At 42.5% G+C, this 22821-nt stretch overlaps 2 protein-coding genes across 3 annotated transcripts in view; both read left to right on the forward strand.

Moving 5' to 3' along the window:
- The window catches only part of SLC24A3 (solute carrier family 24 member 3), a 543873-nt gene that overhangs the window by 160646 nt on the left and 360406 nt on the right, over positions 1–22821 (forward strand). The window lies entirely within an intron of this gene.
- On the forward strand, positions 1126–22549 carry LOC112303872 (male-enhanced antigen 1). The gene is given in 2 exon segments (XM_053926045.2): positions 1126–1919; positions 1922–22549. Coding segments are annotated over 2 exon segments (522 nt in total). The 5' UTR covers positions 1126–1906; the 3' UTR covers positions 2431–22549.

Raw genomic sequence — 22821 nt, forward strand, 5'->3', positions numbered from 1 at the left:
AAGGCATACAACTGTAATTGAATAACAATAAAAAAAAAGAAAAACAAATTATGGTGCATTTACAGAATGGAATACTACACAGCTTAGAGAAAGAAGGAACTCCTATACTTTGCGACAGCATGGATGGAACTGGAGAGCATTATGCTAAGTGACATAAGTCAGGAGGTGAGGGACAAATAGTATATGATATCACCTATAAGTGGACTAATCAACAAAACAAAGAAGCAAGCAAAATATAACCAGAGACATTGAAATTAAGAACAATCTGACAGTAACTGGAGGGGATTGAGAGGGGATAATGGGGGGAAGGGTTTTCAGGAACAACTATAAAGGACACATGGAGAAAACCAAGGGGGATGGTAGAAGTAAGGGATGGAGGTAGGTTTTGCTTGGGTAGGGGGGAGTGGTGGAGGGTAAATGCAGACCACTGTAATTGAACAATAAAATAATTTTTTAAAAATATAAAATAAAATTGTTTAAAGAGGGAAAAAAAAAGAATTCCAGAAAATCAATTTAAAAGTATATGCACTTCCTATGTTCATTGCAGCATTATTTACAATAGCCAAGATCTGGAAAAAGCCCACGTGTCTGTGAGTGGATAAAAAAGCTGTGATACATTTACACAATGCAATACTACTCAGCCATAAAAAACCCCCAAGGAATTCTCACCTTTCATGGCAGTGTGGATGGAACTGGAGAGTATTATTATAAGTAAAATATGCCAGTCAGAGAAAGACAAATACCATATGATCTCACTTACATGTGGAATCCAATGAACAAAATAAGTTGATGAACAAAAAAACAGAAGCATGGATACATGGTAGAGACTGACAACTGTCAGAGGGGTGTGCGTTTAGGGGCCTGGATGAATGAAGGTAAAGGCATTAAGCAAAAAAAAAAAAATCCATATATAACACATAGACACAAACAACAGTGTGGTGATAGCCAGAGGGAAAGGGGGTTGGGGGGTAGGTGGGGGTGAGCATAGGGGAGTCAATGGGGATAGAAAAAGAATTTTCAATATACTTTTTTTCCCCCATCCCTCCACCCCACCCCAGAGAACCCACCTTCTTCCCCCACCCCCACCCTCTCCCTTGATTTTGTCCTTTTTTTAAAAAAATTTATTTATTTCTAGAGAGAGGGGATAGGAGTAAGGAAGAGAGGCAGAGAAACATCGATGTGTGTTTTCCTGTCAAGCACCCCAACTGGGGACCTAGCCCACAACCCAGGCATGTGACCTGACTGGGAATCAAACTGGCAACCATTTCTTTTGCAGGCCAGCACTCAATCCAGAGAGCCACACCAGCCCAGGAGAACTTTCAGTATACTTTGAAATGCATTTTTAAAAAGACATTGATAGACAGAGGAATGGATAGATGGGTACATGTATGATAAAACAAATATTTTACAATATTATGTTTGAATCTTGGCACTGGGCATCCATTTTCAATGTCTTTGCACATTTGAAAATTTTCATAAGATATTCTGAAAAAAAAGTAGGCTGGGAAAACTAACAAGCTCAGGCATTTGGGGCCACTTTAACCACATCACAGACTCTGAGAACATTGCCCACTTGTATCTCATTTTGATGCCTGATACTTATTAATGACATGGATTATTTTTAGAAATCTCAGAATTCTGTTTCATGTGTATTTAGTACAGATAAAAAAGAACATAATTGCTTTTGGAAATTTTCCATTAAAATCTCTGCATTAAATTATTATTTTTTAAATAAAAAGGTTGATTCTTAATTGGCATATTTTAGATACCTGGAAAATCCGACTTAAGTAAAATCATTTATCCCTGACAAGGCAGGATGAATGAGATGTCATTTTAATTAGCATTTCTGGTAAGTGGATGATCACATTTTTTAAAGATTTTATTTGGGAAGTGAAGCCCCTGCCCGATGGCAACAGTAGTTCTGGGGGAGACATCATGGGCCCTGAGCGTATCTTCCCCAATCAGACTGAGGAACTGGGGCCGCAGCAGGGCCCTACAGAAGGCACTGGGGATTGGAGCAGTGAGGAGCCCGAGGAAGAGCAAGAGGAAACCGGGGCAGGCCCAGCTGGCTACTCCTACCAGCCCCTGAACCAAGATCCTGAACCAGAGGAGGTGGAGCTGGCACCAGTGGGGGATGGAGAAGATGTAGTTGCTGATATCCAGGATCGGATCCAGGCCCTGGGGCTTCATTTGCCAGACCCACTGTTACAGAGCGATGATGAAGATGAGGAGGGAGCTACGGCACTGAGCAACCACAGCTCTATTCCCATGGATCCAGAACATGTAGAGCTGGTGAAAAGGACAATGGCTGGAGTAAGCCTGCCTGCCCCAGGAGTTCCTGCCTGGGCTTGGGAGATATCAGATGCCCAGTGGGAAGACATGGTACAGAAGGCTCTCCAAACCCAGCAGGCATCCCCTCCCTGGAAGTGACCATCTTGACAGCTGCCTTACCTGCCAGCATTCCATACTGGAACCAGCACAGAACTGGACACATCCCTGGTTGTAATGCCCATTTTCATCCTCCCCATCTCCCTTTCCACATCAAGGCAAACCAGACTTCTTCTCAGAGACCCACTTTATTCAGTTCTGAACATATGGGGACATCGGCCCAAGCCCAACCCACCACAACATGTATCACTCTGGAGAATAAAGCACCCTATGTACACAGCCAAAAAAAAAAAAAGATTTTATTTATTCACTTTTAGAGAGAGGGTAAGGGAGGGAGAGAAACATTGATCGGTTGCCTCTTGCACACCCCCACATGGGAACCTGGCCAGTAACCCAGGCATGTGCTCTGCCTGGGAATGGATGGAACCTGTGACCTTTAGGTTCACAGGCCAGCACTCAATCCACTGAGTGACACCAGCCAGGGCTGAAAATATCATCTTACCTTTGACTTAGCTTCATCTTTTTCAGGCATTTTTACATGTATCATTTCAGGGTTTTAGGGAAAAGCCTTCTGGTCTGGAGTCTCCTGAGTTTGGATTCTATCTAGTTCATCCACTTGCTGGATTCATGATCATGGAGACACTTCTTGATCTTGTTGAATTTGATACTTTTATGTGAATGGTAGGATTATAATACCTAAATATAGGCATGTTGTAATAACATAAATCAAATAATGCAGGCAAAACACATCAAACAGCCTGGCACATAATAGGTTTTCCATCAGGTGGAGTTCTCAGCTTCAGTTCCTTTCATGAAGTTCCATGACATTTCTGTGAAGTTGAATGGATATTGTCATATGCATTTCCCCAAGAAGATGACTCGTATTTGGAGAAGTTCAATTACCTGCAGACCCCCAACCATATGGTTATCCCAAAGTAGATGGAGCACATGAATCCATGTTTCCAAGTCCATCCTATTTCTTCTGCTCTTCAGGAAAGTAGAATGAGGGGTGTGAAGATGAACTAAACTGTAATCTCCTTTGGTCTCAGGCCAAAAAATGATTTTGCCTCATACTGTTGAATATCAAGAAGAATTTTGTTGAAAGTTATTAACATCCATGGTGGGATGGTAAAAAGACAGGTTACAATTACTAAGCAGACTTGCACTGACCCTTTTCAAAATCTTTAAACATTTGAGCTTCACAAGTGTCACCTGGTGTGGCTTGGACTAGGACTACAATGCCAACAATTTGAAGTCACAGTGTCAGCACCAAGTGATGCCTTCCCATTCTTGTGAGCTCCCCAGGTATGAGGAAGCCTCCCATGTTAGCACATCCTGCTGCTCTCCATTCCATCCCCACTGGGACCTTCACTGTGTCCCCCACTCACACACTCTGTACTTCCCACCTGGGACCAAGCAGTGAATGGTGAGAAAGCTTGGGACACAGGCTGAGGGCATTAGCAGTTGGAGATGTTTGATTAATGACCTGCAGACCCCCAACCATATGGTATCCCAAAGTCACTGGATGTCTTGAACTCACATCTCTTGAGTCCACTGCTGTTTCTACTTCAGCCAGTGGGACTGGGTCAATGGGGAAGCAATGGCCTTCCAAAGGGCCCTGGGTCTTCTTCAAATGCTCACTCCTATTCTTTCCTTCCTTTGGCCAAAGCTGTGGAGTGTTCATACACAGCAGTTGAAGAGTTGTGTAACTCATCAGACCATTCCCTTGGGACATCAGATCTACCCCAGACCTGATGGTCTTGGGCAACATTATGCCAGGTATCTAAGTTTTAACAAAGGTTTGCCCATTTTCCTAGGTTCATCATTCAGAAGTGGCCACTAGCCTTGTCTGCCTCATAAAGAGGAAAACATTGTCCATTTGAGAATAATGTCAGTTATTTGAGCACTTGGTCAATACTGAAAGGGAGAGTTTTGGAGTCTGGCCTGGCCTGTGTGTCTGGCAGGAGTGCCCATTCAGGGTGCTCTGTAGCATGACAGAGACTGTGAAAGGAACAAAGTATAGTCGAACCAACTTGGGAGAGAAGCAATGGCCAAAGAACACACACCCTCATGGGGCTTGTTGTTTTTAGAGCATGCTAGGGAATTACAACAGACTGTTTGGAGCCTTAACAATCGCTTATTTTGTATTGGATGTTTTAAAAAAGCAAAGGATTTTTTTTCTTTGTATGTTACACGTATGCCAGGAAAAACAGTTCCTGGAGAATGAAAACATCTCGAGGGTTAGTTTGCAAATTGAGAGGAGTTGTTGGGCCCAGTTGCAAATATGTTATTTTATCTCAAGAGATGAATGTCCAGGGAGGAGACAGATGTGGTCAGGTGCATGCACTGACCCCATTTCCTGTCTTTAGTGGAGGCCCAGCTGGGTCTTCAGTGGGAGGTATGGGTACAGTAATGACCTTGCCTCTGGCCAGGAAGGACGTAGGCTCCAGGACAGCCAGTGCCCAACACCTACTGGGGAACAGGACTCTTGAAGCTGACATCCCACAGCCTGGCATAGTATCCAAGCATGGCTCTAGGCTTCCTCAAAAGCAGTTAACTTTTAAACCACATAGTGCCTCAGCACCCCCAGGCTGGATTGGGAAACCCACCCAGCCCCCAGGTTTTCTCTGAGCAGTGCCATCGTGGTCCAAGGGCCAGAACCTGCCAAGTGAAAGAGTAAACTCAGAGAAACAGCAGGAGCAATGGAAAGAACACAGCAGGAAAAAACCCAACTTGCAGTCCACCTGGGCTGTTCAGGCAGTATTCCTGTAGCGCACAGAATGGGGCTCAGGACTCGTGGACAGGCCTGCTGAGAATGACTCCCTTCGCCTGCTCCTCCATGCAGCCTCGTGGGGCTGCTGACAGGTACTGTCAGGTGAGGCCTTGCCCTTGGCTCCAGTGACAAACAGTGGACTTTTGGGACTGACAGGAATCATTAACGCGGGGACCATTTTCAAAGAGCATTTGTGGGACCAGGGGTGTCATTTAGTTCCCTCTGGGAGCAGGTGATAAATGCACCTTCTCCCGCCCCTCTCTGGCCCTCCCCAGAACTGCTGAATTATAGGGACTCTGGGAGTGAGCGCTGGAATCTTGAGTTTCACAAACCCTCCAGCTGAGTGCTAATCAATACTCTTCGCTGCAGAGCCACAGATGGGGAGGGACCAGGAGAGCTCCTGCAGAAAATAGGTGCTGTGGGGATTCCACTATGAGGCCTTTAGTTTCTTTCACATTCTAGATTCTCGCCATGGCCTTTAGTGGGGTTTCTGGAAGGGCCTTTAGGAATATTTGGGGCAGCTATCTGGCTAGAATAGGGCACTGGAAGATTTATTTTGAAGCTGTTATACAGAAAAGCATAAGGCTACTACTTATATGATATATAGGTCAATAAAATTAGTAACATTTTGATACTTTTGTTTACACTTTACATAAGAATGAAAAGAGCAATGGTTTGCTTCAAGGCTAGTATTAGTAACCCTTGTCTATGTGGGGGCTGCACTGGAGCTCCAGCCCTGAGGCCCTCCTTCAGGCCCCCTAAATGGGCACTTCCAATAGCAAAGGTTGCTCTTCTGTGCTTCAGGACATTGCCCTATGAAAATGAAGATTTTTCATTTTTCTTTTTGACATATGGGTCCAGGTATTATTTATCATCTGGTTTTGCTCCCTGCCTCCAGGCAAGGACTATAAGCCAATTCAAACTTTGCGAGTCTTAAAAATAACTTTCTCTTTGCTAACCCCTTCCAGGTTTGGCAGGGGCTTCCTTCAACCAGGAAATCCATCTCTTTCTACCTGCCCAACTCTCGTGATTAACTTACCTCATGATCTGTTCTTACTTTTTCAAGCTATAAATTGACAAGGCCATTGTGTAAGGAGGAGACAGGGTAGGAGGGGTGCCCGGTGTTCTTTTTCCATTGCCCAGGCTCCTGATTTTCATTGTGGAAGGATAACTTCTTTAATGTAAAACTGTCATCATGGCCCCTCATGAATAGTCATGACTTCAGTGACTTCATCTTTGTCTAAATGTACCTAAAAGTTATCCCAGCCTTCTGGATGTGAATGTTACTATGACTGTTTTAAAGAGAGACTTAAATATGCCCATGGCATACATTTAAGCTGATAATTATCTCAAAAGTGAATTACTTTTCTGCTGAAAGGAGACCTCTGGAGATTTTTCTTTAGTTGTTACTTCATTTTAATGGTTTTTTTTTAGCATGCTTGTGGGTTCCAGTCTCTTTTTTCCCCTGCTGCTGCCCCATCCATTCCTAATGATCAGGATCTTAACACCTTTTCCTGCCCTCCAAAGACTACTGCAGTTATCCAACTTTCCATCCCTGGAGGAGCTCCTGAAATCATGCCTCTCTGTTCATGAGACCCTGAGCAATAATGAATGGGAATTTTAGTATAATCAAACTTTATTAAAAGATATGTAAAAAATAGGGACCAACAATCAGGCTCCATATTGAGGGGAATGTTTCCACTTACTTAGAAATAAAGAGTGTAAGGTACTTGGAAGATAAAGGTCAGAAGCCTCCAATTCCCACATCCCCACCCCCTGGTATACCCTGTACCCACTGTCCATGAGTGTCAATGAAAGGAGTGCTTTGTGAAGTCCTTGAGTGGCTCTCTCTCCTTTGAAGTAGGTGGGTCCATTGGCTGGCCCCCTTATCCAGTAGAACTTCCTGCCATGACAGAATATTCTCTATACTTTTTAGTAAGGAAGCCATCTGAACACTTGACATGTGTAGGTGGTGTGACTGAAGAGTTAAATCTTTAATTGTATTTAATTTACATTTAAATGGCTACATGTGGCTGAAGGCTGGGGTGCTGGGCAGCACAGAGCTGGAGGGAGGGGGGCAGAGTTGCCAGGGCAGTGCCTGCTCTTCCTTAGCCACCAATAAATAGCGCCTATGGAACAGAATGGATCCTCAAAGAGGAGGTCCTCCCCAATTCATTAAGTCTAGAAGAAAGGAAAAGATCCTTGTTTTGAGAAAAAAAAATTGAGATAATCGAGGCCTGAAATTTTCACTGAGGTGAAACAGCTTTTTTCATTATTGATAAATAGGGTTAGGATGAAAGCAGGGAGCTAAGGAGAAAGTCCTACTTTTTTTTTCTATTTTAACCCAATTTTTTCTACTAGGAAAAAATTGCTGAACACTCTGTGAGTATCCAGGGGCTATTTTGCTTAGGAAAAGGGTAAACATTTGTCTAATTAGATGCCCAGGTTCTCAGACTGGCTGTGGTCTGCCTCCCTTCTGTTTTTCCATCTGCTGAGCCACACTTTACCTGGGAAGGTAGAAGAAGTCAGGAAAGAGAACCAATTGATTTTGCCTTGTTGGCCGTGTTCAGGAGAGGGCCTGGTGAGGAAGTGCATGAAACATTTCAGACTCTAGAAGATCTCGGCTAGTCCTGTGCCCAGGACTTTGGCATTGGTGCATTGGCTGTGTTTGTCTGAGAAAACTAGTTCTATTTTGGGATGTTCCTTCTTTAGTAATGATCGACCAGTACCCTTAGTGGATATCTGCAGAGTAATAGGCTCTGTGTTTTACATTGTGAGATTAAGTTCAAAAGGCACCATTTATTACCACAGCACATAGAACCATAAAGTAGGAAAGATGAAGTATATACTCTTGGAATAAGTGGCAGAAAAGGTAGTTATTGAAGTGCTGATCTCTCAGTAAAGAATAGGAGTGTGTGTTGTGCATATGCACACATTTACCTGATGTATTGGTGGCAGTCAGTAGGACAAAAACTTTGTTATTAGAGAGATGTGTTCTTTTTAAACTGAAAATCCTGTTGGCTGGTGTCTCTACTGAAAACAGCCTAGTAAGTGGCGACAGTGAATGCTGACACTTTAAGATGGTCAAGGTCCAGCAAGAGAGAAAATGGGGCAGGGAGACTTAAAGCAGTAAGCCATGGTTTAAAGACTACCCTGGGAACTTGGCACCCCACTTGCCTGTCCCTCCCCTTTTTGTTGACTCCTCACCCCAGTCCTTTTTGGCATATGCCTTTGGCTGGGTGTCTCCACTAGCAGTACTCTCCAGCTTGGCTCCAGCTTTGGGGCAGGTGTGTGCCCTCTGTCTATGCTCTCAACTGGCACCTCCAGCAGTGGTCCACTACATTTAACTGAGGTCCGGGCAGTGGCTACCCTTCCCAGGTGCTCTGTGAGCATAGCCCCATTCCCTTTGCAGTCCCAGGCCCATCTACTTCATCTGCTTCCCTGGGGTAGGCAGCCATGACAACCATTGGCCCCAATACCCAGCAGTATAGCCAAAGGATGGTTTGTGGAAAGAAGAGCATTTAACAAAAGTTAGATCTATTATGAAACAAAAATAGAGCCAATGATCTCTGGGTGTCCAGGAGAACTTCTCCGTCCTGATATGTCAAAAGGATACAGCAGCCAGCTTGAAGGAACTCTCACTGGCCAAAGCCGAGACAATTTGAACATCAAAATAGACAATGACAGTAACAAGTTATAGGATAAAATAAGAATCTATAATCCATATTTGAATAAGTGAATGAATGAAAGGAAATGACTCTTCCTTTGAGTGGGAGAAATAATGGAATTAGAAAAGTCACCATATGGCAGTCATCATAACTATTTCAAGCAAGAACCATAAATTAATACTAAAAGTAGGCCAAATGCTTGATAAACAGGACATTTACATAGTTTCAAAGTATATTCCTCCAGGATACTTATTAATTACAAAGGAAAAAAGCAGTAACTCTACAGTGGAGGAACCTGACTTTACCGTAATTGACATCATGCCTCCTAACGTGATCCCCAGGGAAGCACAGATCACTTCTGGGATAGTCCTGTCAAGAGAGATCATCAGGCAAATTCCAACTGAGGGGTATTCTACAAAATAACTGGCCTCAAAAGACATGAAAGACAAACACAGGCAAGACTAAGGAGCTGTCCAAGTTTGGAGAGACTAAGGAGACAAGACAGATAAGGACAGCATATGAACGTTGGTTGAATCTTGTGCAGAAATTTTTTCCTTTTTCTTTAAAAGACAGTAGTGAGATAATGAGCAAAATGAGTAAGTTCTGTAGATTAGATAATAGTATTGTTATTATTAATTTCCATGTTTTGGCAATTTTGTGGTGCTTATGTAAGGGAATGATCTTGTTCTTAAGGAAATACGCTAACCTCTGTAGGTGTAAAGGGCATGATACTTCATTGACTGGACTGGGCACAAGGGAACTGCCTGGAATTGGCATGCTATATCTCTTGATTGGGTTGTGGGTTACAAATGTACTGCCTACATTGGTCAAAATGTACTAAACTATAACTGAACATTTGTGCATTTTCCCAAATGTAAGTTATGCCTTTTTGAAAGAAATGATCACAGAAAATTAAACACTTTTCAAAAAAGAAAATCCAAAATTGTTTAGTGTGTAAAGCCATTGAAGTGGGTATAAATGTTTCCAAAATGGCTACTTTGAAATTTCAGAGTGGTCCTTGATCTGAGCATGGTAAATAATTCACTATTTCATGGTCATATAGTATTTCCCGTCATAGTATTTGGCATCATATTGCACACAAGTAGGTATTAGCCAATTGCTTGATAATTGATACCTTAGACTTTATAACAAACACACTTCATTCTATTTGAGACCTAGCAGACAGGGAGGAGTGGAAAGTAACCCCAGGTCAAAAATTTCCAGGCACTCACAGCCTCCTGACATCTAATAGGCCAGCTGCAGAGTGGTGAGCTTGTGGTTTGGAGTCTGATAGTTTGCTTATTGGAGTTTCCTTTTAAAGGACCCCAGCCATTTCCCCCACCTTATTTGCAAAGGTTGGAGAATGTATTTACTGCTATTTTAATTACCCTCCTATTCCAGGAAGCTTCAGGATGTTGTAACCCTTCTACCTCCAAGTTAGATGGAGTAAAAAATGTCATGCCAGCCTTGCCCAAAAAGAGGATGAGGAATGCAGACATGAAGTCAGGGCTCTGAACTAGGAGCAGAGTCCCTGCCAAGGAAGCAGAGTTAAGATCTCACCGTAACAACATCTCACTGCATCATGGCTCTGGCTGCTCAAAGACAGAAACCTGACTCACACCTGGCCAACTCTGCTTCAGGAGCCTGGCAGGTAACCATGATGGGTCCATCCTTTATTACACATTTGAGTTCCCTGGGCAGCATTGTGACCCTTATTGCAGATGATGAAACTGAGGCTCAGAGTTATAAAGTTACTAGAACTTGAGCTTTCTTCCCTCTTTTGTAAGGTTCTCTCCAGGATACCACACAGACCATCTTAGTGTGGGTTTCCCTTGGATGCAGACCCCGTGCAAAAATTTGAATGTAGGCCACGTGTTTGGAAGGTGATCCAGGGAAGATGGGAGCCCTGGTAGTAACTTGCCTTCCTGGGGTACTCTGGAAAGCACTGTAACACCTGCACCTCAACACTTTCTCACCCACGGGGGAAGGGAGAAGAGGTAGGCATACCAAGTTTCATTAGTAGTTGGCCAAGGGCTTCTGCAGTGGAGTAGGGGGAGGTGTTAATTCCTGAGACATTCAGTCCATCATACATTTGGGCAAAGAGATGCCAATGTTGGTAGTGGAAGTTGAGGAGGCTAGGACCGAAATGGTAAAGACTAAGGAGGTGTGGGGAGGGTGCCCACAGTGAATTCCAGGCTGCCTTTCAAGTGCTAGACTATGGGGAATAGACTGTGAAAATTTAAGCAGGAAAAGTGTTTTGGACTAGCTCTCACCTGATCTTAGAACAGGATCACACTGCCCTGGGAACCAGTGGCTGCGCAGTGACTAAGAAAGGCAGTGGAAGTGCGGAAGAACAGGAGTGTCCAGTTCCTTAAAAAGGGCCCATCCCTCCCAGGTGCCAGCCCTTAGTGATAACTCCCAATACCCCCAAAATGTGGGGCAGGCACCTGGCAACATTTCTCCACACCTCCACATGTGTTAAAGTCTCAGGCTGCCCATGCTTTTAAAACTTTTTAATTGTACCTTTTTATTGATTGACTTTTTAGAGAAAGGAAGAGAGAGAAAAATAGAGAAACATCAACTTGTTGTTCCATTCGTTTATGCATGCATTTCTTGTTTCTTATATGTGCCCTGACCGGGGATCAAACCTGCAACCTTGGCCTGTCAGAACAATGCTCTAACCAACTGAGCTACCCGGTCAGTCATGCCCATGCTTTTTAGTGATATGTTTTCCTAACCTTTTGGGATGAGACTCTAGACCCAGTTTCAATCCCACATCTGGAACTCCGTAGCTATGTGACACTGACCAAAGTCCCTAACTTCCTGTGTCTAGAATTTCTCATGTGTTGTAGTTGTATTTCTTGTCATCTTCTACCTCAGTGAAAGAGGCATAAGATGAGGGCAGGCATTACATAAAAGGAAGCATTGTAGGAGGATGAAACTGCAATGAGGCCCAGGAGGAGGGCAGGGATAGCACAATCTACTGCTATTCTTATGCAGTGCCACCACTTACCTAGCCATGTCAGCCCTCTAAGGGTGAGACACACTCTGAGGATGAAGAGCAAACTGAAAACAAAACAATAGACAACACCAGAAAAACAAACAACCCAATTAAAAAGTAGGCAGAAAACCTGAATAGGCACTTCTCCAAAAGGGACATATTGATGGTCAGTAGACATATGAAAAGATTCTCAATATCACTAATCACCAAAGTAATGCAAATTAAAACCACAATGAGCTATTACCTTACACCTGTAAGAATGACTACCATCAATAAATCAACAAACAACAAATGTTGGTGAGGATGTGGAGAAAAGGGAATATTAGTGCACTGTTGGTGGGAATGCAGATTAGTTTAACCACTATAGAAAACAGTATAGAGGGTCCTCAGAAAACTGAAAATGGAACTGCCTTATGACCCAGCTATTCCACTTCTGGGACTATAGTCAAAGAAACCCAAAATAGTAAGTAATTCAAAAAATTTACAAGGTCTGTCCAGAAAGTATCCATCCGTGTACTAGAGGCACTTATCGAAGAAGATACCAAAACCATTGTACATAGGACAATGACACCTCAGTCCTCTTCAAAGTAGGCATGTTGGGACCTCACACAGTTCTCCCAGTGTCTCTTCCACTGTTCCACACTGTAAAGTCCTTTGTTGGAATCGCCATCTGATGCTGCAGAACAAATTTTGCCACAGCATGTTTCATGCCAAGATCTGCCTCAAAATCTCAGACACAGTAGTTTTTGAATTCCCCAGATCAGCTACTAGTCCTCACACTGTCAGCCGCTGATCTTTGTTGGTTGGAGCGTGTACACGTTCAACAGTCTCAGGTGTTCTGCTTGTTGCAGGCCTTCCAGAATGTGGATCACTTTGAGCAGATTCTCTACTTTTATTTGTGCTGCATTCATTGCATCATCCCCCAAAACCTTCTGTACCATTAGAATAGTTTCTGTGGGAGGAATGTTCAAGCTTAACACAAAATGTGGTGCAGATTCATTGCTCTGCTTGCTCAGTCATTTTGAATGTGATGGCCACACAGTACACACACTCACTTAACTGCATCTACTGCCCCCACTGACTAGTACTGTGAAGTCATTGTTCATGAAAAGTCCACTCTCCTCACCTGCCAGGTAATATTGATGTCACACAAACTCTTCTCATTACATTAACAATAGCAGGACTTTTTCTGGACACACTTCATATGCACACCTACATTCATTACAGCATTATTTACAATAGCCAGGATATGGAAGCAGCCCAAGTGCCCATCAGTAGATGGGTGGATAATAAAGCTGTGCTACATTTACACAATGGAATACTACTCAGCCATAAAAAGAATGAAATCTTACTTTTTCAGATAGTGTGGATGGACCTAGAGGGTTATGCTAAGTGAAATAAGTAAGACAGAGAATGAAAAATACCATATGATTTCACTTATATGTAGAATCTAAAGAACAAAATAAACAAGCAGAATAGAAACAGACTCGTAGATACAGAGAACAGACTGACAATTGTCAGAGGGGAGGAGGGTTAGGGGGCTGGGTGAAAGAGGTAAAGGGATAAAGAAGTACAAATTGGTAGTTATGGAATAGTGACAGATGTAGATTACAGCATAGGGAATATAGTCAATAATGTTGTGAGAACTATGTATGGGGGCAGGTGGGTACTGGAAACATTGGGGGGACCACTCTGATTTTCTGACTACTGTGCTGTACATCTGAAGCTGATGCAGAATAGTATTGACTATAAGCTGTAATTCAAAAACTAAACAAATTTAAAAAATAAAAATAAAGACAAACAACAACAACAAAGAGGCTCCTAGGAATAAAGGTAGTGATCATGGCCTCATTAACATTTTCTGGGAGCAGACTCAGTTATGTCATTCATGTGTTTATGATGAAAATGGTGAAACGAAAACAAGGAACCAATCAGCAAACAGAGGAACCTAACCTTAGAAAGGCTTCCTGTCTGTTTACTAGCATTGGAACCCTACTGGGGTAAGAAAATTGGGGTTCTTTTGTCTGAGCCCCATTGACCCCTGTTATTATGAGAGACACTAAGACCAGTAAGGAAGGGTCCCCAGGGGGAAACAGGAAGACATTAGTGAATGCAAAGCATCACTCTGTGGGCTTAACACCATGGAGTAAAGGACACAGGAACAACCAGAAAATTTCCCCCTTTCTCTGTGGTAGCCAGAGTTAGATTTAATCAGGTGGCATCAGGAGGCAAATACTTGGACCTGTCTATGGAAAGTTCTGCTTCTCCATTTCCTGTGGTGGCCCAAGGCTGGTTGGGACCACAAGGGAAATTAATTACACAGAGAAGACACATGCCTGTCTTTGTTACCAAAAACAAGAAAAGAAAAGAAAGAAAGAAACCCTGTAGGTTTTTTTTTTTTTTTTTTAATGCCTTTTCATTAAAGGGAGATCCTGACAATTAGCTCTGGATCTCCCTGCCCATGTCCCACTTTGTCTTTTTATTTTATTTTTATTAAAAAAAATTTTTTTATTGTTGTTCAAGTAGTTTTCTGCCTTTCCCCCGATTAACAGGAACCTAATCAACAAAACGAACAAGAAAGCAAAGTATAGCCACTCTGTCTTTTTAAATGGATGGTCTTTGGTCTGGTTTTTATTTGCTGCCAGTATTTAGTTCCTGAGAGAGGATCTGACTTACACAAACTACTTTCTCCCTCAGCAGACCCCAAAGGAAGTCAAGCCAGAAGCAGAGGTTTATTGTGGGGTCTGTGCTCTGTCCCAGACAGCATCAACCCCACTGTCATCTCCTTTGCAAAGCCAGGGCCCTGAGCTGGGCAGAGCTTTTCTTGAACCTGGCTCAGCAGTTAGATGGGGGACTGGTAATCTGGAAGGAGCAGTGCACTGTGTTGGTTGATAGTATCGGAGTTCAGAAAACCAGAGAGGAGTGGAACTCAAGGAAAAAAAAAAAAGAACTCCCACTTTTTAAAGGAGACAGGGGCAAGCACTGGTAGAAAAAACCTTGGTGGGGACTTATGATCATGATCTTCATCTCCAGCTCACCACATGACTTTGAAAAATAGGTCTAAGTTTCCTTGTTGGAAAAATAAGAGCATAGGGCAACATGACCTCTAAACCCTAGAAGGAGAACCAGGAGGAATGAATGGGGCAACAACCAAGGGCCCAGCCCCTTTTTCTCTGCCTTGAAGATTAGTGTATATCATTGCCAGCTCCATGCATTTTCCAGACATCATTTTTGTCTAGGATGGTGGTTCCTAATTCTTGAGGGACACTGCCCTTGTGGAAGTTCTGATGATAACAGCTTTAAATTGTGATTAAGATTTTACACAGAATTGGAGGACACTCAGGGATCCCCTTCAAGCCTACCCAATAGGCACGTAGCTCATAGACCCTAGGTTAAGAAGACTGTGTCCTGCTGGACATGGGTGAAGGTAGAAATTTAGTGGAGGCAGAGCTTGAACTGCAGCTATGAATCATTTTCCTGGAGTGGGTGGGCTTCTGAATTTGGAGGTATTGATAAGGACATGACCTGTTTTTAAGCCAAGGTGGTGTGAAAACTTAGAGGTGGCATGTGTCTACGTGTATCTCCTAGATCTCTGTTATGGTTAATCACAGCTTCTTATAGGTTCTTCTTGAATGGGCTGAATACTTGGATTAAGTTATAAGGTTTCCTTATCCATACAGTTGTCACCTAGCTACTGACATCAGCTTTCACACCATCATTCTGTAAGGTAGCATGGGTACTTTGCTGCCACAATGTCTTTGCTTAAGAAGGGACTTGAGATTGGGGAAGTGTGGAGTGATAGTTTATCTTGTAGCCAGAGGACAAAGCAGGGAGCCCTAATCATACTTCAAAAATAAGAGAGTACCCTAGTTTCTCTGCTTACCCAACCACAACATGTCACTCAAATGTCACCTAGGATGGGCTGTGAGAAAGCAAGGTGACCTACTGCCCTTCCTACTCCTTGAGTTGCCTTTTCTTTTTGGTCTGGAACAAGCAGCCCTAATCTTGTCAAAATGCAGAGATGTTTCCCCTGAGCTGGGACACTGGTGAAGCAGGCTGGATTCATTCCCTTGAATATTAGGCAGAGTGCTTGCCCACTACACATTCAGACAAGTAGGATATGTACCTCCTCTTCAGTGTTCAGTGTAAGACATGGAGAAACAAAGCCTGCCCTCCCCTCCTATCTCTCCTGGAGCTCTGGGTACATGTTGGGCTCTCAAACATCTCTGTGGGTTGGGACAGCTAATGATTTTACAGGGTTTTATCACTGTCCTTTCATGTGAGTTTATTCTCACCACAAGCATGTGGGAAGATAACCATGGCACTGTTTTCCAGAAGGGGAGCTTGGGTGTGGGTCCAAGATGTCTTGAGTTGAGCTCTGACTAGCAGCATGACACAGGATTCAGATGGTCATGGCCTTGCCCATATTTTCACCTGTACTCATGAGGGCACCTGTGTTCTTTGCTTGATGGCTTTTTATGGCCACCTAAGTGTGTTTCTCCTGCCTTTGTGGTAGATCAGAAATCAAAGGAATGAATGCTCTTTGGGGAAGCCCATAGTCTGATAGATGGGATTTAGTGTATAAATACCCTAGCTCTTTCACCTCTTGGGTGAGATAAAACTGAGGTATGTTGTCTATGCATTTTCCCCAGTTCCCCTGGGGCTGGAATTAAACTCCAGTTACTTATAGTGATAACTGGTTTGCTGACACGTACTTTCCTGGCCACCTTTCTTGTGTAGTATCACTTCCCCACTCTCTCCTGGCATTCCTCTACTTCACAAGTTAGTCACTTGCACTGGAATCCTTGTCTCAGAGTCTGCTTGTGGGAGAACATAAACTAAGACCCCCATTCTTGGGCACCAAATCTTGGCTCTTCCCATTTGGGCAGGAATGCTTTCCCCATTTCCTTCTGAGTGTAAAGACTCACTAAGATCCTTAGACAGAAGTCAAGCTGTATGCTGAGGCTAAGAACGTGTCTTAATACTGTGATGCATGGCAAGTAGTTACAGTTATGTATTTCTCTCCCTTTCTTCCTTTCTCCCTTCCTCCCTGTCTTCCTTCCTGCCTTCCTGTCTTCCTGTCTTCCTGCCTTCCTTCCATTCTAAGGAGAGAGAAAACTGATGAGCACACCCTGGTGCATTCCCCTGTCCATCTCCCAGATCAGCACTCTTTGTTATTAATAAGAGATGTTTCCTGAAATGGAAACAGGGAGGCAGAGACCCAGGAGAAAACCCCTGTCAGGGTTTCTGACCTGGGAAGACAGATTAAGCCCAGAGAGGTTACAGAGTTCACCAAGTTACTGCATTTATCCTGAACATTGCCTTACATTATGTGAGAGAGAGAAGTGCCATATCAAACTCGGGGCAGATGTAAATCATCGGAATTGTGCCGTGGCCACCTCTCCACTGTGGCTTGGAAGTGAAACCATCTGTCAACCCTTACTCCCCTGGGCTATGCCTTGGTGAAGAAAAGAGGGCTACTGAGGTGTCCATGAGGGTGGGACTTTTCACCTCCTCTGAATACCCTTGAGAATCAGAGCTAAGAAAAGCATGTCAGAATTTTCTGAGAAAATTTTTTTCTGCATTTAGCAAAGATGAACCTAGAATTTGCCACGTGAGTGAGGAATGACTTTTTAAATAAGACAAGGTCTCCAAAAGTCACATACCTGTCTAGAAGCTTCTTGTGTTTCTTGAAAGAGATCGAAATAGAGTGATGTTGAAAACAGCCTGACTTTCTTATTTAAAATTGATTATTAATGTTGAAGCATTATAACCCAGTACTAGAAGTGTATGCTCAGGTGTGTATGAGCGCATGCGCAAAGGTAAACCTTTGATAACAACATATAAAGTTGAAGGGAAGAGAACATATAAGGACACCTCATAGAATATGTTTTGTACCCAAATTTATATTTTATATAGTACTGTTATTTTATTTGTAATTTTATTTATTATTGAAACTGCCAGTGTGGGAACAATGTTTTAGGTGCTAGGTAAGGAAAAATGGAGGATTATCTGTTCATGCTGCTACTTGATAGTCATTCTGGTGCATAATAGTAATATAAAGGTTAGCTAGAAGAACCCACTGAAAAAAGTGCACAAAATCAAGAACCACAGTTGTTTCAGATTGCTGGTTACCTAGTTCTATCTGTGTCCTTAGCATGGATAACTGTGGGCAGGCTGGATACCTAGCCTTGCTGGGAGGCTATTTGCAATTCATTATTTCACTCTCCATCATGAGCAAGCCAAGGGATAAGACTATTCCCAGAACCAGAAGGTTCCAGGTTTTCTGAAAGGTCATCGTCACTTTTTATTTGGTAGCTATAGGCACAGCAGAAATGCTTTGATGTCACCCTGTCCCTTTAACCACTGCTGCAAGCTGGCTGCATTTATTTGAGATAAAACTTTCCTCCTAGTCCAGTAGCATTCATGGTTGAACTGGTCATGAGACAGGATCCTGTATTACTAATTATTTTTGGATGAAAAGTCCTTCAGGCAAGTGGAGATTCAGGGCAAGGATGGCCAGGTGGAGCAGTCACCAGTGTGCAGTGGATTGTATAAATGGAGAGATAATTAAATTAGGAGTGCCAGGTGCAGGCATTGAAAAATAACCATGGGTGTTAATTATGCAGTCTAGCTTCACAGTCCAGTGTTAGCAGAGGAAATGCAGTGGGCCTGTCCATCACATGGCAGCTTGAAAGGCTTGAGAGAGACACATTCATGGTTGCTAGAAAATTTGCCAGGACTGCCTGCTTGGGATTCTGAAAATCAGGGTTACTTACTTATTAGTTAGAGTGTGTGCAATCTACTTTACACTGAGCCAAGGTGGGCGTGTAGGGAGAGGGGAGTTATTCTTGATCCACATGGAAATTTGGTGTAGTGGGTATAATAGTTGAGTATATTGTTTCCAGTTTAGGCACTTCTGGAAGTATTTATTCTCTTTCTGATTTGAAATGAATTTAGTTATATAGGTCTGAGACAATGTGTCCCTGTCATGATGACGAAGGGATAAATTGTGGCATATTCCTACAGTGGACTACAACACAGCAGTCAAAAGGAGTGGACACTGATAGCTGCAACCCCAGCACAGCTAGATCGCAGACACAGTATAATGAGGGGGAAAAAGCAAGACCTCAAAGTCCATTCTGTCTGAATTCATTTTAGTGAAGTTCTATTCTAGATCATGTTAAATTGAGCTATGGTGATGGACGTCTAGGTCTGTGGTTTCACGTGGCAACTTTATAGGGAATTGGCAATGTTCTAATTCTTTCTTGGACCAAGGGATACATAGATACAAACATTTTTCAAAATTTGCCTTTGCTTGTAAATTATGAGATTATGAAAATTAAATAAATGTGAAAAGACCTTCCAGTCCTTTGCTCTTATGTATAGTTTGAACCCTGATCAGTCTATCTCAAATTCATGTTTGCTGTCCATTTTGCCCCCAGAATGTTCATAAAATCCTTTTATTGGGAAGCTAAGTCTATCTCAGGAATGGCAGAATGCCTTCAGGCCAGATCTGTACCCTCATTTTCGTGCATGCGACTGTATTGGAACAGAGCCATGCCCATTTATGTGTGTGTCCTCAGTGGCTGTTTTCATGACAGAGACCAAGCTCAGTTGTTGCTACAGAGACAGCAGTCCACAAGCCTAAAATATTTACTATCTGTCCCTTTACAGAGAAGATTTGTGGCAACTTGGTCTATAGGATCACTGCTTTTTAAATTTTTTATTGAATTTATTGGAGTGACATTGGTTAATAAAATTACATAGGTCTCAGGTATGCAATTCTAAAATACATTATCTGTATATTGTATTGTGTGTTCACCACCAAAAGTCAAGTCTCTTTTTGTCACTATTCCCTTTACCTGCTTCTACCTACCCCACGCCCTTTCCTTCTGGTAATCACTATACTGTTGTCTGTGTGTATGAGTTCTTTATTTTTTTTTTTTTGCTTATTCCATTCACTTTTTTCACCCAGCCCTCCAACCCCCGACCTCTAACAGCTGTCACTCTGTTCTCAGTGTATATGAGTAGGTTTCTATTTTACTTATTAGCTTATTTTGTTCACTAAATTGCACATCTAAATGAAATCATGTGGTGTTTGCCATTGATACATCTGATAAGGAGTTAATGTCCAAATATTTATAAAGAATTTATACAAATCAACATCAAAAAAACAACCCAGAGACTTCCAGGCAATATGGAGGTGTAGCTAGATACACTGTCCCTCCTTGAACAATCAAAAGAAGGACAACGACAAATTTCACAATAAGAAACAACCAGAACTGCCAGAAAATCAAACTGTATGGAAGTCTGACAACCAAGGAGTTAAAGAAGAAACATTCATCCAGACCAGTAGGAGGGGCAGAGATGGCAGCCAGGGCAGAGAAGACTCATGGCAAGGTGACAGCTGGAGGACCGGGGTGGGTGGCAGCTGGCAGAGGGGACAAGGCAGTGACTGGCAGAGTGGGCAGTCCCACATTTGTGTGCGAATAAACCAGGAGGAACAACTGGGAACCAAGACAGACCCAGGGTTACAGTGTTGGGAAATAAAGCCTCCAAACCTCCACTGAAAAAATCTGTGGGTGTTGTGGTGGAGGGAGAAACTCCCAGCCTCATAGCAAAGTTCATTGGAGAGACCCACGGGGTCCTAGAACATACACAAACCCACCCACCTGAGAATCACCACCAGAAGGGCCCAATTTGCTTGTGGTGGAGGAAATGACTGAAAGCCAGCCAAGAGTCCAGCAAACAGCATTGTTCCCTCTTGGACCCCTCCCCCACATACAGCTCCACAATTCAGCAAGGTGGATTGCCCCACCCTGGCAAACACCTAAGGCTCCACCCCTTACTACGTAACAGATGGGCCAAGACAAAAAAAAATGGCCTAAATGAAAGAACAGATAAAAGCTCCCCAAAAAATACAACTAAGCAATGAAGAGATAGCCAACCTATCATCAGATGTACCATTCAAAACACTGTTAGTCAGAATGCTCACAGAAATGGTTGAATATGGTCACAAAATAGAGGAAAATATGAAGGCTATGAAAAATGAAATAAAGGGAAGTGCACAGGGAACTAACAGTGAAGGGAAGGAAACCAGGACTCAAATCAATGGTTTGGACCAGAAGGAAGAAATAAATGTTCAAACAGAACAGAAAGAAGAAACAAGAATTCAAAAAAAAGGAGAAACTTAGGAATGTCCTGGACAACTTTAAACATTCCAACATCTGAATCATAGGGGTGCCAGAAGGAGAAGAAGAAGAGCAAGAAATTGAAAACTTATTTGAAAACATAATGAAGGATTAATCTGGTGAAAGAAATAGACTTCCAGGAAGTCTCTTCCAGAGAGTCCCAAAGAAGTTGGACTGAAGGAAGCACACACCAAGGCACACCATTACCCAAGATTAAAGATAAGGAGAGAATCTTAAAAGCAGCAAGAGAAAAGGAGACAGTAACCTTCAAAGAAGTTCCCATAAGACTATCAGCTGATTTCTCAAAATAAACCTTACAGGCAGCAAGAAGGGGCTGGAAAGTATTCAAAGTCATGAGAGGCAAGACCTGCATCCAAGGTTACTCTATCCAGCAAAGCTATCATTTAGAATGGAAGGGCAGATCAAGTGCTTCCCAGAGAAGGTCAAGTTAAAGGAGTTCATCATCATCAATCCCTTATTATATGAAACGTCAAAGGGACTTACCTAAGAAATAGAAGATGATCAAAAATATGAACAGTAAAATGACAACTATCAAAACCAAACCTCAAAGAACAAAAAAACAAACTAAGCCAATAACTAGAACAGGAACAGAATCACAGAAATGGAGATCACATGGAGGGTTAGCAGCAGGGAGGTGGAGCAGGGAGAATGGGGGAATAGGCACAGGAAATAAGATGGTAGATACAAAATAGACAGGGGAGGTTAAGAATAGTATGGGTAATGGAGAAGCCAAAGAACTTATATGTGCAACCCATGGACATGAACTAAAAGGGGGAGAATGTGTGTGGGAGGGGTTTGCAGGGCAGAGGGGAATAAAGGAGGAAAAATGGGACAACTGTAATAGCATAATCAATAAAATATATTTGTAAAAAAACAACCCATTTAAAAAATGGACAAAGAACCTGAATAGACACTTCTCCAAAGAGGACATACTGAAGACCAATAGACATATGAAAACATGCTCAATGTCACTAATCATCAGAGAAATGGAAATTAAAACTACAACAAGCTATCACGTCACACCTGTCAATAAGTCAACAAACAAATGTTGGTGAGGATGTGGAGAAAAGGGAACCCTCATGCACTGTTGGTGGTAATGCAGACTGGCGGAGCCACTGTGTAAAACAATATGGGGTTTCCTCAAGAAATTAAAAATGGAACTGCCTTATAACTCCACAATTCCACTTCTGGGAATAATCTGAAGAAACCTGAAACACATATTTGAAAGAATATGTGTTTATTGTAGCATTATTTATAATAGCCAAGATTTGGAAGCAATCAAGGTGTCCATCAGTAGATGAATGGATAAAAAAGCTGTGGTACATTCGAAAAAATCCAAATTGATGGAAGACTCCCAAACTCTTTTTATGAAGCCAACATCATCTTAATCCCAAAACCAGATAAAAACACAACGAAGAAAGAAAACTTCAGGCCAATATCGCTGATGAACATAGACGCTAAAATTCTCAACAAAATATTAGCAAACCGCATCCAGCAATATATTAAAAAGATCATCCACCATGACCAAGTGGGATTCATCCCAGGGATGCAAGGATGGTACAATATTTGCAAATCAATAAACATAATACATCACATCAACAACAGCAAAGACAAAAATCACATGATCATATCAATAGATGCGGAAAAAGCGTTCGATAAGATACAGCACCCATTTCTGATAAAAACACTCAGCAAAGTGGGAATAAAGGGAGCAGTCCTCAACATAATAAAGGCCATATATGAGAGACCTACAGCCTACATCACACTCAATGGACA

This window comes from Desmodus rotundus, chromosome 6, assembly GCF_022682495.2.
Source record: "Desmodus rotundus isolate HL8 chromosome 6, HLdesRot8A.1, whole genome shotgun sequence".
In the NCBI taxonomy this organism is placed as follows: domain Eukaryota; kingdom Metazoa; phylum Chordata; class Mammalia; order Chiroptera; family Phyllostomidae; genus Desmodus; species Desmodus rotundus.